This window comes from Blennius ocellaris (assembly GCF_963422515.1).
Source record: "Blennius ocellaris genome assembly, chromosome: 16".
Taxonomy (NCBI): domain Eukaryota; kingdom Metazoa; phylum Chordata; class Actinopteri; order Blenniiformes; family Blenniidae; genus Blennius; species Blennius ocellaris.
Window position 1 is genome coordinate 8,608,163 of NC_137665.1, and position 17,429 is coordinate 8,625,591.

At 39.8% G+C, this 17,429-nt stretch overlaps 1 protein-coding gene across 1 annotated transcript in view; it reads right to left on the reverse strand.

Annotated features, from left to right (window-relative positions):
• The window catches only part of cacna1ha (calcium channel, voltage-dependent, T type, alpha 1H subunit a), a 107,439-nt gene that overhangs the window by 19,935 nt on the left and 70,075 nt on the right, over positions 1-17,429 (reverse strand). Inside the window, exons 8-18 of the mRNA XM_080511818.1 lie at positions 15,542-15,634; positions 14,337-14,575; positions 13,572-14,110; positions 9,394-9,560; positions 9,032-9,226; positions 4,676-4,827; positions 3,757-3,942; positions 3,520-3,637; positions 1,568-1,723; positions 1,111-1,198; positions 746-1,029 (exon numbers count right to left, since the gene is read on the reverse strand). Of these exons, the coding sequence (XP_080367944.1) occupies positions 746-1,029; positions 1,111-1,198; positions 1,568-1,723; positions 3,520-3,637; positions 3,757-3,942; positions 4,676-4,827; positions 9,032-9,226; positions 9,394-9,560; positions 13,572-14,110; positions 14,337-14,575; positions 15,542-15,634 (2,217 nt within the window). The remainder of the gene's footprint in view (positions 1-745; positions 1,030-1,110; positions 1,199-1,567; positions 1,724-3,519; positions 3,638-3,756; positions 3,943-4,675; positions 4,828-9,031; positions 9,227-9,393; positions 9,561-13,571; positions 14,111-14,336; positions 14,576-15,541; positions 15,635-17,429) is intronic.

A 17,429-nucleotide genomic window follows, 5' to 3' on the forward strand; every position in this document is an offset into this window, starting at 1 on the left:
GTTCTGAGCTCTGCAGAAGGTCTGAGCCAGTCAAACATCAGCGAGTGCATACTGAATAGGAATTAGAATCACTGGCTACAGGAGTTGGATGTTGTTGTTGAGTTGGAGTCAAGAGCTTTAAAATGCTGCATCACAGTGTTTGAGTGGTAGGACGGATGACGCACGATTGGGGGAGAAGGCAGAACTGGAGCGCAGGAATGATGATAGCTGGACCAAAACCAGCCAGGCAGAAGATCTGCGTTAGGAATAGACTGAGGACACTGGAGACTGTCTGGTTTGCTTTTGAAGTAGCTCTAACCATAATAGAAAAAAAAAATTATTTAGCCTTCCCTGCTGTAAAAAAATATTTAAGCAGAAGGGGGATTCATAGACCTGGGGGGAGGGGGTTGTTGTAAAAAGAAACTTCTCATGTGTCATTTTTCTTTTTATCCTCTAATAAGTGAATGGATACCATTTCTTACTGTGAATGTGAATCTTTTTTTTTCTTTAGATTTTAAACCTATTTTAGGTTTGTTGGCAGCTTTACAGGGTGTGAATGTGTGTTTCATAGTCTGTATGTGTTATTCTGACTTAGCAACAAGGGAAATGGATGTTTCTGTCTTAGCAGTCGCATCTCTAAAATAAACGAACAAGCGTTGCACGGCAGTTGGTCTCACTGAAGGAACAAATGAAGGATTCAAGTTTTTAAGTAGTATTCCTCCAAGAATAATCCATTTTTACTTTTTAAGTGTTTGATGAAGCATACCAAAGAATGCTGGTCGTATGCTGTTGGGTCCATTGATGTGGCGCTCCCGCGTCGAGACTCTGCACGACCACTTCCTGCATCAGAGAAGCCCAGTCCCACCTCACCGTAATTAGGCACTCCTTCTCTGTGCATGAAATCCTCCCCAAGGATAGAGTCAGGACCCAGAGAGCTCTTCGGAGTAGGCATCGGCGTGGCAGCCGTGTGCATGATAATGGGGGGAGCTATCGAGCCGCGAGGGTCAATGTGACCATTTGCTGTCATCATCAGAGAGTACATCTTCAGCTCTGGGGAAGAGAGTTAAAGTTGCTTTTAGCAAATAGGCAACAATGAAAACAACAAATCGTGTATTTCTAGAATTCACCTACCAGTGTCTCTGAGCTGTTGCACCTTCTCATCTTCATCAAAGTTATCTGATTTCTTGTCATCATCTGACTCTGACCGATTAGCATCACCCTGCAACACACATGCATCCAGTCAGTGCTCCAATGTTACATTTATGGCTTAATAAGCTTCTGGGATACTAATAATAACAGAATTAGATGAGGAAAAACTGATGAGCTAAAATCGTGTTCGAAGGACCACGGAAAATCAAATTTTTATGCAACTGAGTCCACATTCAGAATAGAAGGTTTTCGCCACCACATGCAACATCAAGCACAAAGAACATGATAATACTATTTCAACTGTTGATCAAGTGTCAGCAAGGGATCAGTCAAAGGACTGAATACTGTTAACCTCAAAATTAAAATCGCTCTGTGAATCTTTATATCGCTCTTTATAGTATCATCTGCAGTAATACACAAAACTCAGCCTGCTGTTTACCTCAGCCTGGAAGCCTTCAACCAAGATGGCCACAAGTAAATTGAAGAGCACATAGTTGCCAAATGTCATGAGAGCAACAAAATAAAGTGCTGCCCATGGAGAGGTAGAGGCCATGCCATTATACAACACCACGTTCCAGTCCTCCTGGGTCAGAATCTGTAGATTGAATCAAACAGAAGGAGATTTAGGAACAAATAAGGAAGGGACCAAGGGAAAGAGATGAATGAAAACACAAATTGGTAAAGACAGAATTGTGGTTTAGAGACACATCATTTAAAAAAATGAGAGAGAGAGAGTAAATAATCATCCAATTCAGGAGAAGTAGGTGAAGTAGTAAAGGTATAGGTGTTGGAAAATAGTGAGGAAAAAGTCGCTAAATGATTAAAGAAACTGATTACTCAGCTACTTTTATTACCACAATATCTCAATTTCATGTTGAGATGATGACCTGACAATCAAAAGTGTGTGTTTGCGTGTGTGTGTGTGTGTGTGTGTCTGCACTTTGAAGTCTGTCAGCAATGAAAGCATCTAAAACTAGCACAGTGGTCATGAAACAGCATGAGAGCTCACTCCATCTCTGCCCACTCATTAAACCCCGAGGCCCCGAGGCACTTCACTGTGCTATCTGTCTAAATGTGCCTACCTATACGGCTGTGTAGAAATTTGTGTATGCAGCATCTCCTTCCCAGAAAACTATGGTAAGTATATTTACAGTAAGCGTAAGTCTTTCACATGACAGTCAGTTCAGGATAAAATGCCTCTTCAGCACCAAAGTAGGACAGTCCAACACATTGTGTGTTCTACTCTCCTGCTGACACATCCAATATAGCAAAGAGGACAATCTATCTGGAGTGATTGAACAATATCTCCACAGGGAAGGTGATAAAAATAGAAATGATTGCGGAAGAGAGACTGGGTGCAAATAGGCAGAATTTCACATTTCACTGCATTTAACTACGAACAGAAGCTTGGATTGAAAACTCAAGATACAAATTCACACACACAGAAGCACACTCTTGGTTGGGTTTGACATTTGGAATGGACACACATGGCCAACAATCGGATAAAAATACAAGTGTATTTGCACTCACACATGCATGCACATAGAATCACACTCAATGAGCAAATCATCCCATTACTATTTTTTCCCCCCCAAACTCAATTAGATCTAGATTTGTTTTTAAAAGAGACTATAAGCATGTTTAAGGGTCTTAATTGTCATGGCGATAAAAAAAATGGTCTGATGAAAATCTGATGGGGCTGCAAGGTGGCGTAACACTTCATGTGTCCTGGGTGTTTTCCTGGGAGGTTTCTGTGTAGGGTTTGTATACTTGCCCTGTACGTCACTGGGTCCCTCATCCTCCCACAATGTAATGTGTATTTGCTGAACTGGTGTCTCTGAATTGACTGTGGTTATAATGAGAAGGGGCTGGTTGCAGTACACCGCTTTGTTTTCACCCTGTGATGGAACAGGTACCTCAAGCATGAAGTTCATGTCCTTGCAGTTTGCCAATTGTGAGCTGAGATTCATCCCTTTGGGACACATTCAGCATGCTCTTTATTTATCTTGCCTTATGTACATGTGTTTGGTGTCAGATCAACAATTTTCAATGATACACAATGTGGAGGCCAAGTCTTGACAGCACAAGCAGCTCAGCAACCCCTCTCTTATGTCGTCAAACATCTCCCCGAGCAATTTCTATAGGTTATAAGGTTACACTCATAATGTCTCTACTTGCTCTCTTGTCACTCAAAGCAGCATGCTGTTCTGGAAGGTTTTTATTGGTAAAAACATAAAAGAAAATTATAGAACAAGTTGATATCAGTCTTTTTTAACCGAGCAGTGGTGACTCAGAAAAGGCAGCTGGGAACAGAAATTCAATCTGTAAGAAAAATACCACATATGGTCTGAAAACATCCACTTTGAGATCAATTAATGAAAGAACCTTTACCTGAAACACGGTGACAATGGCCCAGAGCAGAGTGTCAAAGTTCTTCCGATCCTGAATAGTGTCCCCGTTTTCTGTTGCAAGACTGAATTTACAACCAAAAAGGTGCATGCCCAGTATACTGCAAAAAAAAGTAAAACATTTTTTTTAACATTATTTATAAAAATCATGCAATAAATGCCAACGTCATCACAGCCGTGTATTTTTCGACATGAGGGGATGATTGTGTTATGTCCATACCTGAAAGTGAAGATGAAAAGCATCAGTAGCATGCAGAAGGTGGCCACATTGTCCATCGTCTTCATCAGCACGACCAGTTGTCTCCTTAGAGCCGGGAGGAACCGGACCAGTTTCAGGACTCGCAGTAGACGAAATGTGCGCAGGACTGAGAGCCCACCATCTGATTGTCCGATTATCTCCCACACACTGAAAAGCCACAAACAAGACAGTTCATCTTAAAATACAAGTGGAACACTGTTTTATTCACTCACGCTAATTATATGAATTTTCAGGTTCAAATTTGTAATTGAGAATATGAGAGAAAAAATTTTTTCTGAAGTTTGCATATTCTCCCTGTCCAAGTTTGAAATGTCTGAATCCAATCATTGTCAAAATACAATCCTGTCAGGTTAATTGTTTACTCAGTGACTATTGCAAATGGATGTGTCCGTATGTGTGTGACTGTGTGTGTGCATTCCATATTTCACCATATATTAATGTACAATATACATAATTCTTTGTTTTGAAGATGCCAACAAGTGCATCTGATTACCATGCATTCATGCATTCATGATTCCCAAAGCAATGTCTTATAGCAACACAGTGACACATTTTAAAAGGCCCTACTCTGAATGACATCCAAACAGTAAACCTTACAGAATCCACTGCAGCAGCCAGCAAAGTGTAATCCATCATGACTGTGTCAGTCTTATAGGCTATTGTAAAGACGGATGCTGCAGCACTGACACTGACACTCAAAACATGGTGACTGACAAGCTGTAGAGGAAACGAGGACATGGGTGGATCATGCTAAGCAGTCGTCTACTGAAGAAAAACTGAACTGACTTGAAGTCTACAGAGTGAGTCTCTACAGCTCAATGTTGCTTTGAACCATGATGACTGCACATATTTTGTGAGAACAGGAAGGTCGCAAATTTACCTGATGATAACAATGATGCTGTCGAATATGTTGTAAGGGTTCCTGATGTATCCAAACAGGCCAAAAGCGAGCAGCATGAAGCCCATTTCCAAGACAAACATACTGGTGAAAACAATGTTACTGATTTCCAGCACATCAGTCAGTTCCTCGGGCTGGAGGGAGAGAAAGAGAGGGAAGACAAGAAAAAAAACTGAAAAAACCCTCTGATAAATGAAAAAAATTTAAGATAGTTAATATTTCAGCGCTCATGTCCCAGACCTGTAAAACCGTTTTGCACTCTGTACTCCCAGCTGAGACATTATCAATCAAGTTCAGAGCTGGAGTCAAGACCAATCAATCAAATGGGACCAACAGCACCAATCTATCAGCGTCGATCTACTCCACTTACCCCACAGTGCACTCGGTGATCCAGCAAAGATTTAACTGAGCCCTTTCATAAAGCACAGACTCAAGACTTTGATGAAAAATGCAGCAATTTTGCGCCCCAGTAAAATGCATTATGGGAACACATCTGCACTTTTCTTTGGGGAAACAATGCATCTTGAGCTGAATCAGTGTTCTATATGTGCTGAACTCATTGAAAAGGTGGAACACAGACTCTACCGAGCTTCACAAATATCTCACGTGTCAACACTCATCCCTCTACACAGCCTACTTTGTTGTGTTTGCCGTTTCAGGGCCCTCTTGTGACTTTAAGCAGTGCAATTAAAACTATCGCTGACTTTCCAAATTGTACACCACTATACATTGCATATATTCCCTATATATCTTGTCTTACAGCTCATACTTAATTTTTAACAAGTGCAATCTAATTATTTTGTAAAAGGCTCCTATGTAATGAATTATGTATCAAGGATGACTGAATCATGCTAAACCAGAAGTTTTTATATTTTGCCTGACAGTTTTGTAAAGCCCATTGGCTTGACATCTGGACTTTTCTTCTCATGTCATGGTAGCAAGACTCATTAAAACTAATTGCCATTCTTTTCATGTGGACTTCAGCAGGCAATAGCCTGCAGCCCATTTAATCCCCTGACATATTGCATACAAATCAGACAGACAACACTTTTCATGAACCCTAACATGATTAATAACTACATACTCATTGCATATTACACTTGAAAGTTAGCATCTGCCTTCTACCACTATGTTCTGACATAGTGAAAATCTAGAAGTTGAAACCAACTTCCAGATTTGCTTTAAAGTATATTTCAGAAAGTTTAAGCTTCTTCTAAAGTTGCATATACTAAAGGTCGAATGAGCACTTCAAATTTGCTTCACATGTGCATAAAACCCGAGAGAGAGTAAAAGTCACAACTCTGTTTATGACAGACATCAAAAGTACACTTGGGAATTAAGATCATGGTCACAGATAGAGGGCACCAAACGACAGAGCACTCCTCACACGCAACGTTTTTTACAACATTAGTTCAAAATCACAAGCTCCAATTCTGCAAAGTAGCTGGGCTTACTGAAGTGCAGAATCAAGCTACACCGTTTAGGTACTTGACTTCTTTTTAATCAAAACAGCACCCGTTGGACAAAATGTATCGATGCCAGATTAAAAATATTTATATAATATTTCATTGGTTTTATAGACTGATGAAATGCATACATGTTGAATCAACTGCTCGCTTAATAGGAGCTAATTCATACATTTAGGAAACAACGGTGCACTGAATAGTACACTTTCCTCACAGTGGGAATATGGGAGTATGGTTTGTCAAGTGGAGTTTGCATGTTCTTGTATGAGCTCTTATTCCAGTTGAAAGGTTTACTGCCAGAGGTGATGTAACCACGAACTGACTGTCAATATAAATATGGAAGACACGTACAATGCAGAGCAGGGTTGTGTAATGGAAGGCATACAGAGCCTTCCTGTTTTTGGTGCGTATTGTCTGCTGATGAGTCTTTGATTTAATTGGGACAACCGTACGTCTTGAAAAGAAAAGAACATTTGAATGAGGAAGAATGAAGACATAACATCAGGGCATGAGTACAACTTTAAGTGTTGGATATGTTGAGGAAAGCAGACTGGGCCAGACTAAAGACTAACTGTCATGTCTTTCCGTTAAAAATCAAATAGTCTTTCATTGACTAGCCAGCACATAAAACAGCTTTAAAACATCTTAGTAAAGCTTTCAAGGAACTCTCAGTCAGCTTTTCTAGACACACACATATATATTACTATTGAACAAAGAGCTGGATGGCATTTTCATTGCCTCTGCGGCCCACTGTCTTTACACCAGAGAAATATCAGTACACACTGCAGAGGGCAGGTCTTATGCTTGCCAGGTTTCTAAATTAATCTTTACGTACCACTTCATAGTCTGCAGAGAAAGGGAGGCACAGTGTGGTTGACATCATAGGTTACAACAATACAAAACAGCTTAAGGGTACAAAACTGAGAGCTGAAGGTGTGCTTTAAGACTCAAGCAGCTGACACAGGCTGAGTTAGATATTGCTACATCAATACTCAAGTGTTTTCTCTGATGAAAGGCAGAATATGTGGTCCTCTTTTGGCCAATAGCAAAACTATCCACAAAAGGAGCAGGTTTTAAAGAAACAGTCTTCTCTATGTCAAGAAACCCCATCAAAGTGCACTTGAGTTCTCAGCTTCATTCTGTAATGCATTTTCTTTTATAGCGTAATATCAGTCTTGGACAGCCATGATCATTATTATTTGAGTGCTCTCAATAATAAGAAGCTGTAAACATTTGTCAATATCATTAATGTAATGCATGTCAGTCCCGAATGAGCATTAAGAAATATTGCTTAATAGGTTTCTCTCTACTTCTGACAATGCAGTTCATAGAACAAATGATCCATCAATTAAATGAGGTGTTTGCATCCACAAGGAAACATTCAAGTGTTCATTATTATGAAAGCAGCTCTGCTTATAACCTTGGCCTCACATAAAGAAAGACACAAAAACACAATGAGTGGCAGAAACCTGCACATAAACAAACAATAGAAATCACATTTTAATTTGATTTCTATTGTAGCAGAACCCCTTATGTCATTAAGACACAAATGTCCAACTATTTATTTTTCTCAAACAACTTCAGTCCTACATATTATTGCTAACATTCATTTTTTTCCCAGAAATTTAACCATTTCAATACTACACTAAATACTAATAAATTGACATTGCTGTTCTTTATGCAAAAGAAGAAAAAATGAGTTATTTCCAATATCACGTGTTCTTGAAAAAATATATATGGAAATATTACCATCATGCTATCAAACTGGCAATTGATGGGTTACATTTGTTATGAGTCAGTACTCAATGATTTTGATCAGAAGAAAATTGTTATCCTCAGTGGTTGTGAACGGTAGGAAATTTTATCCCAGAAAAAAAAGTTAGTGATGCATTAATGTCAGAATTTTGGCAAATTTCCGATATATCCCAGACTGATTTAGAAAACATATTCCCACAGATTACAATTTGTTGAAAGAGATTAATTTTGGTTGTGAGGGTTGGGACATGCGAGTGACTCTCCAATAAGCATCAGTTTACACAAAGCCATGGACATGTTTGTTTGTGCCTCCGGTCAGAATCAATAACAGTGTACTATAGTCGTGAATCAGTCTGAATATTCAAAACAAGGGTTCTCTCTCTCTCTCTCTCTCTCTGTCTCTCTCTCTCTCTCTCTCTCTACTATGTCTCCTACATTCATACTCCTCTCCACACACATTAACTCATAGTCTCATGAAGTTTGGCTAGGTGTCACATATGGGGGATGATGAGTACTAGAGGGGGGCAACTCATACATAATGCTTCAGTGTGTGTGTGTGTGTGTGTGTGTGTGTGTGTGTGTGTGTGTGTGTGTGTGTGTGTGTGTGTGTGTGTGTGTGTGTGTGTGTGTGTGTGTGTGTGTGTGTGTGTGTGTGTGTAATATATTTTCTTTGTGTATTTTTCCCATTTCTCTTCCTGATGGGAAATGAAAAGGTTCTGTGCGTGTGTGTGCATATGTAATAAACACACTGGGGTGTAGAAATTCAGTAGATGAATGTGTCCGTGCAACCACACAGATTTGTTGGAGTGTGTGACAGTGGCAGAGAAGGGGTACAGGGGGAGCAGTATTATTAGACCAAAACTTTCCAGATGTTGGTCACAGAATCCAAACTCGAAAGCTGTGTGACACTGGCTTCATGTGTACTTTTAAGTGTGAGAGGGAAACAGATTTATTGTGTCCCTGTTTAACCTCCACATTCAGCCAGGCTATTTCAGACACATCATACCTGCTATTTCTCGATTGAATTCACACAAAGAATTTCTGACTTTAAATTACTCATCAATCATCCCATATTAACAGAAGTCTGAGCAGACAAATCTCCTTCCTTGTCTCTTACCTGTTCGTGGTACTCTATCCCCATGCTGAGAGTGTTAACAAGGATAGCAATCATGATTCCTCGGTTGAAGTATTTACTTTCCACGATTCTTCTCAGTTTGTCCCTGAAGTTTACCCAGGCCCGGATCACTCTGTTTTTGTATTCTACCACTCCGCGCCGTCTGCTTCGGCCTCTCCCTCCTCTCAGGTCTCCACACTGCAAGTAAAAGTTTGATGAAATACTATATGTCAACTGTATCAAAATGCAGTCCTTATTCCGTTGTTTAAATTACACCAAAGGTCCACCAATGCCAAATTGTCACTTTTTTCAAAAGTATCACCAGGCGTCAACGTCATCATTAGTGCACCACCATCCATCCTTACCTGCGGGTAGTCATGCAGCACGTCTGCCTCTCCTTTGCCCCCCTCCAGGTCTCCAAGTTCGAGTTCCAAGGTCTCCAGGCTGCGAGCACACAGAGGGCAGCTGAGCAGCTCCAGGAGCAGAGGGCTGGGCACCACGCCTGCCAGCTGGTACAGCAGCCTCTGGCGACCTAAAGAGGGGAAAATAGATGGAGGCGGTGAGGCATTGTGTTTCTCTGGCCTGCGCAACAATGTTTTAACATTAGTTAGGCATTTCATTATGTAAAGTCATTCTAAGTATCGCGATGTCATATAAAGTTTGCTTAAAATGAGTTTACTTGTATTCTCAATGTTTCATAAGCTACATTTATCAAAGAAACTTCTATATGTGGACGTGGTAGTCCAGTTTCCTACCACGGTAAAAATATGTTCATGCTACTTAAATTTTTAACTAATTAAATGGTATAGAACATGCTTCTCTTGAAAATTAGAACGTGTGCCTCAGTGAGATCACCTGTATAAACAAAAGTGAAATTAAGTACTTTTTTTAATGGATGAATAATACGAGATATCATTGCGTAGTTAACACTTTTATAACAAGAGCATGTGGATTAATTTAGATTTTTCTGGTTTCTGAATTGTCAAACAGTGCAATGACTGAGTGCTCCTGACCCCTTGTCAAAGGTAACTTCAACTTTTAACATGTCATTTATTAAATAATTCTGTTTTTTTAATGGTACTAACATGTTACAAATGTGTGACAAGCTGGTAAATCTTATCTTTGATTGGATGGTCGTACTGCAAAAATCTTGGTGCTTTCTGGTAATTTATGAAATTTTGTAGAAATGTCGGGATCTATAATTTCCAAGAAGTTTGTATGACAGATCCTGCCCGTGGCAAAACAATAGGATTAAAAGGGTTTTGTTATGATATAGACAAGTAGGACGTAATTGTTTTAAGACACAGCAGGAGTTATATGGAGCATGGAGGTAAAACCGTTTGCTGATTATTAAGTTGCTATGCGAGCAAGATCGTCTAAAGTCCATGCATGCATATACATCTTTATGAGATACAAATGTGATTTTTATCAGTGCAATAGACGAGGATCGTGCAAGGCAGTGCAGTGTGATGCTGTGGCTGGAAAACTAGAATGTAGGTGAAATTTTACTCGCTGATGGGATGGGCCATTCTCTGTGAAGAACCAATACACACAGGTTTCCGCTGAGAGTAGTGCGAGCTCGCCCACAGTTTGTGATCCCGGCTGCCTCTTCTCACCCTCTGTACTCTGTCTACAGCTTTTTAAAATCAGAAAAGAGAAACTGCAAAGCACAGCTGAAAACTAGCACAAGCTGAGGTTGACTTGTGGAAACACCAGCTGCACATAAAGTTGTTTGCAAGGCGTTCTAATACCTCAAGCTATAAAAGAAATGAATTGCTCGGGTTGACATCATATTTCAAGGTGCTTTATAATCTCTTAAACATAGCTGTAGGTAATAAATTTCTCCTCTGTGTTTTTGAATTCAATTTGACAGACTGAAGCCCATTAGCAAATTCCTTCAGGGGACAAAATCCTTGGCCAGTAAAAATCTTGTTCAAACTCATTTCATATCCGTAATACCTTATATGAGGTTAGGGTTATAGGGTTGTTTTATACTTACAACAAACTTGGATTTTAGAGCAAGAGACTTATAAATATTAGTGCTCTGACAGTATAAAGGCATGATTTTAACTATGTTCACAATAACAATGTGACCCTATTACATCAAAACTAATCAGTAGAGATGATTTCAAGTCATTGAATGAGACGATCACACTTTGCAAACCAATAAGTTTTCAAGAGCTTTTCAAGACTTTTTTTCTTTACTTTTGTGATTTTTAAAAACTGAAGACATGAACACCCTTACCTATATTGTACAAATCATAAAAACACAGTTTAAAAAAGGTAAATGCCTAAAAACATACTTCACGCACTACATGCTTCAATGTTGGACATTGAAGCATACAACAGGAATAATCTTCTTGTTTTATGATGTTTTACCTCTTTCTGTTGCTTCAGGAGGTCATTACTTTCCCCTGCCTATGATTAAAATGTCTAGTAATTAAAACTCCCTCTGTGTTGGTATTATTGATTTTGGTCATGTTCTACTGTGGTAGAACATATTATATTTGCAAAAAAGTACCACTAATGTGACAGACAAGATGAATTGAATATGAATGAAAAATGGTGTTATGTGTGCTGGGATTATATTTACATTGTATATGATGGAGTATGGTGCCACAATGTATGTTTGAAAGCATCACTCAGGTACACTGACTGGGAGTGATGAAACTAGGGACCAAACTAAATAATTTCTGGTATTTCGAGAAGCGTAAATCAGCCAAACTCAGTCAAAACAGCACCTATCTCAAATTTCAGCCCAATTCATTGACTTACCAAACTTTGTCTGGAAGAAACTGAAAGAAATGTGCCAGGTCCTAAATATTGTCACTCGTCGCTCAATAAAAGATTGAGGTGATGTATTTCAGGCCAAGAGTTACTCCTTCTCTCTAAAGTAATCCTTGCTATGCGCTGAAAAGGGCAACAGTGCTCTGAAGGATTTTCAGATCTCTTCCTCATCACTGTTTGATGAAATTATCATGTGTCACTCTGTAACTCTTAAGAAACGAATTCAAGAGTGCTTAATTATCTTTGCCGTGTGTGTGTGTGTGTGTGTGTGTGTGTGTGTGTGTGTGTGTGTGTGTGTGTGTGTGTGTGTGTGTGTGTGTGTGTGTGTGTGTGTGTGTGTGTGTGTGTGTGTGTGTGTGTGTGTGTGTGTGTGTGTGTGTGTGTGTCTAGACAGGGAGTGTGGATGTTGGCAGTCTCGCCCCATTAGGACAAACCAGACGTGTCACATTGCCACTGCTGTTTTCCTACTTGATCACGTTGCCCCCTTCTCTGCTATTTCCATTAATTTCAGTCTCATGCCATCTCCTGAGCAAAATTCTCCTTTGCTTTTTTTTTTTCTCTCAGTTATTTTATTGGTCTTATTTATCTTTCTCTCAATGCATCTCCTGCATTTACAATCTTTCTTAACTTTATGCCTCTCTTTAGAAGATATATTCTGCTTTAATGCATTCAGAAAGCTATAGCACATCTGTGGTTTTGTTTGTTACTTCGCAGTGCACACTTTTCCTCCTTCTGCCTTTCCCCACACTGTTAATTCACTCAATCCCCTCTTTATCCATCTTCCTGCACTGATGACTGTAACACTTGAGACATGGATTTCCTGTCAGGACTTTAAGTGCTACTCAAGACATTCACACACTGAGTGCGCACACACACACATGGTTTTATGGGCTCTTCCCATTGACCGAATGAGTTTGAAGCCCCTCATACTGAAATTATACATCACAACTTAGTGTTGAACTCTCACATCTGCATAATGATACACATGTTTCCTGGTTGTGTGCAACAGTTTTGTGAGAGCTACAAAGACAGAAATAAAAGACAAGCACGCACGCACGCACGCACACACACACACACACACACACACACACACACACACACACACACACACACACACACACACACACACACACACACACACACACACACACACACACACACACACACACACACACACACACACACAAGATGAAAGCAGGAGATGAAAATGAGTTTGACGACAAATGTATAATTGAACCCAAGGGAACTCTAAAGCAAGAGGTAAAGTAAGTGAAAGGCAGTAAAGAAAAAAAATCTTGAAAAATCTGGCAAAAAAATTAAATAAAAATAACTTGTTGGATGAAATAATTCTAAAATGTTTTCGTTTTTTGATATATTAGTCATATGTGACTTAGATTTTGACCCTGCTTCTGATTCACATTCCTTTACTGTTGATTGTGCAATTTTTCTGTAACAGGAAATGAGAAAATCCCATGTAAGATATGTAGAAAGATTGTGTATTGAAAGATATGCATGAGTATATGCATGTAGTATTTTACTATACAATCAAATTTGTTGGAAAGTTCAAAACATTTTATCATGTTGTACATGACTATCACTAACCTATTGTTTGGATTAACTGTAGAAGATACCAAATATGGACATAAAGCGTTAAACGAAGCCAAGATAAAGGTTAAGTAGCTTGTGTATGTGTGTCTGAATGGATAAAAAGGAACAAGGAAGTGCGAGACTTTGAGACAAAAAAACAAATTCTTACTGTGCTGTCCCATCAGCTGGTAAAGCTTGTTGAGAGTCTCTGCGTGCTCGGACGTCGGGTGGTTTGATGGATGTTGCTCTGGACTGGTCCCACACTGCTTCGAGTGCGGCGGCGGCGTCTTGCTGCTATAACTGCACACGAACGATGGCAGAATGGTCGGGTAATTCATTCCCCCATTCAGTCGCCCAAGTAATGCCCCCATGCCCTGGGTGACAACACCTGGGCTGTCCGCGCTATTTCCATTTGTGCTTCCTCTCCGCCCCGTCAACGACTTCATCTCAAGCTCCTCCCCTCCTCCAAGATGTCCCTCTCTGTCCACGTGCCCAGTGGTCGCCACGCTGATGATGTGCTGACCACCGTTGCTGAGGCGACAGTGCTGGTGCTGATGGTGCTGCAGAAGGTTATGGATTGGCCTCAACCACAATGCATTACTGGGGCCTGAGCCTCCACAACCCCGACTGGAACCATGGCCGTGTCCATTTCCGCCACCGTTACTGCCTCCTCCACTCCCATTGGGGTTCACTTTTTTACGTCGTTTACTGTTAAGATTAAAGACACTGATATTAACAGAATGAATCTGTGAGAGTTGTGATCAATTCTTGACCAATTCTTGCAAAGAAGAAATCTCCACATTGCCCACTAAAATAATTAATGTCCAGAACAAAACAGATCTAATAGGATCAAAAAGCTGACAAAGGCGAATCAGCCCAGCCCAAGTTGCATATCATTTATTTTCAATTTCACAACAACCAGGCTATGTCGTACCTGTGCCACCCGGAATATATCCTCTGCAGCCTGCGTGTGAACTTGCGGTAAAGGTGACTGATGTAGCGCAGCATCTCCTCATAGCAGGATCCTGGTTCACTGTAGCTGGCGAGTGTGGAGTCGTTGGACATGTAGCGAGCGCGCTGCTCCCTCATCAGGGCATTCTCCCGTTGCTTCGTCTCGGAGAACTGGGTGGCAATGACCACGAGGCACAAGTTGATCATGAAGAAAGAGCCCACCTGGTTGGAGAGAACGAGGATGTGAAGTGTAATGATAAAGAATGCACCCACTCTGCCAAAAGTTCTGTATTGTTTCATAATTCTCCCATATAGTTGTTTATGATAGAGACACTGTGACCACTTAATCAATAATTGATTCAGTGATTTCATCCCATCTTATGATGATGGCGCAATAAACCTCTCGGTCAAATAGAAGCACTATCGTGGCTTATATATAATTAAGATGCCGCCTGTTTGATTGGATGTTTGTACAATAAACTTGACTCAGTTTTGATCATTAGACAGAAATTACATAGTTTAAAATGTGCCCCAGTGAGGCAGCGTTTGCAGTGAGTCAATACATTTATAAAGATTGTGAATGTGAACAGGTCATTGCTGTGTGATCCTAAAAGACAGAAGAAAATTAGACGAACACTTTTCTCACTGACATCCCCATTTATTTTAATCCCTGTTTCACCCTTTTTCTATGTGAATCAATTTGGTTCTCATTCAGTCTCTGCTGGATGTCTTTATTGCTCTCATCCACTCTTTTCTTTGCTCTGATTTCTTCCTCCCTCTCCTCAAACTCACAATATGCACTTTTACATCAAACGAATGTCATGTGTGTGTGTGTGTGTGTGTGTGTTCCTATTTGTTCAGCATTTTAAAGACCATATGATTTTAATCTATATTTATAATGAAGACGATTATTCACTTGAATCGTACTCTTTCATTGTTTTGTCACAGTTCAACAAAAGCCAGAATACATTAGAAAACTGTAGAAAATCACAACTCAAGTGACAATTCAACACCTCATTTAGTTTTAACAGGTCTCACACTGGCCCATGTGGATCTGGGATGAATGCGTATGCATCCTATTAAAATGTACTTTCTATTCATGAGGCTTTTACATTTAATAATCGCAACACCTTAAAACTGTAGGTTAGATTGATAAGGGAAGAAAATAAAACCCAGGGTGGTACTTACAATAATGAGCAGTATAAAATATATAAAATTGTAGAAGGAGTGAGCATCCATGACATAGTACATGATATCTACCCATCCTTCCAGTGTAATGACCTGGAATCAAAAACAGAGAGAAAATATGAATTTTGGTTATAATGATCAGTAAAGTAAAGCAAAATGTCTGTTATTTTTACTTCAAAAACGTGTCAAACACACCCACAGATGTGAACAAAAAAACCATACAGCACTCAGATGCAGCAAACTTTCTAGCTGCTTGAATGTGCATTCCTCTGAAGTGTGTGTGTGTGTGTGTGTGTGTGTGTGTGTGTGTGTGTGTGTGTGTGTGTGTGTGTGTGTGTGTGTGTGTGTGTGTGTGTGTGTGTGTGTGTGTGTGTGTGTGTGTGTGTGTGTGTGTGTGTGTGTGTGTGTGTGTGTGTGTGTGTGTGTGTGTGTCCAAGGACTGACACACTCTTTCATGTCGCCACTATGTTAATGAGGAATCGGGACGCTGAGACTTGAAAGCAGTGGCTCGGCTAAGCCGATAATACACTCACACCTCAACATTTACACCTCAGCTGGCATGGAATATTATCACATAAACTGGCAGTACGCACACAACAATGGTATGGACGGATACGATGAAGGGGAATTGCCAACAAACATGTCTGTGCATGAGTATAAGAAAATCCTGCAAAACACCAACATAAACAAAAACCACAAATATATATTATGCATGCACACAGAAACATGTGACTAAACCTCTCATCAAGTTCAACAAGCAAGTGATGGGTTCTCCTTTCTGAGCTAATACACAACTACTAACGCAACACAAACACAACAAAACAAAACATATATCAAGCTAAAGGAAGACCTTGTGCAGTTAATATAGCAACTAAAGAGGAAGACAAGAAGATCCACTGTCTGATTATAAGATTTTTTCGAGTCATTTTGTTAAAACAGATGTATTCCTCATGTAAACAAAGAAAGAATGTGATTCTCAGCTTACACTGTTTATGTCAGGCAGGACAAGAAAAAGTTATTACTGTGAACAAATCACGCAATGACCTCCAGAGCCAGGCCGATTATCTGCGACTGACTCATTGTGAAGATCAGACATCGCCGGCAAAGTATCCAGTGCTGTAATTCTTGCCAATGGCTTGCACATGGGGCAGAGAGCATGCTGCCGGCTATCACTCACCAATGACCTAACCAACACGCTGTTCGTTATGATGACGAACCTTAATGGACTGCTTGGCAGAACACATTGGCTTGTTAAACTGGAGATGACCTTGGCCTTCTCCTTAATCCTTTGTTGGTTCATGGGTAATATATCCTTTTTTTACTTATTCCAATCTCAAGTTCAAGTTAGGTTGCATTTGATTTTACTGCATTTCAAGTAGCACAAGAAAAAGAAAAGAAAATAAGCAACATTTTTTTCCAAACTAGCTAATTCAGTATATTAACTGCATTCAAAAGTCAGTAGTCGTTTCAATGACAATTTAAAACATCTTGTGAAATCATAGGCTACTGGAAGAATATTCAACTTGAGAATGAATAACCCAGGAGCAAACATATGGAACCAAACTATTCCTGATCAGCAAGGTTTTCTGGTTATTAAAAACCCATTATGATGATTATGTTTGCAGTTTCCATATTTTTTCTTTCTTTAAAATGAGACAGGAAACAATTCTATTTTCATGACATCTTTTTGCATCTCATGATGTCTTTCCTCAATCGTGCATCTCTCAAATCACAGTGGCGATTTGGCTACTCCCCTTTTACAGGGATTGCCACAGCAGGTCATTAAAACTTGCATTGCAGGTTGTTGTTTTTTTTTCAGCTTGAATGACTTTACTGCCATGGCAGGGATTTACACTTGCATTGTCTACAAAAGGTGAAGACTTATTCT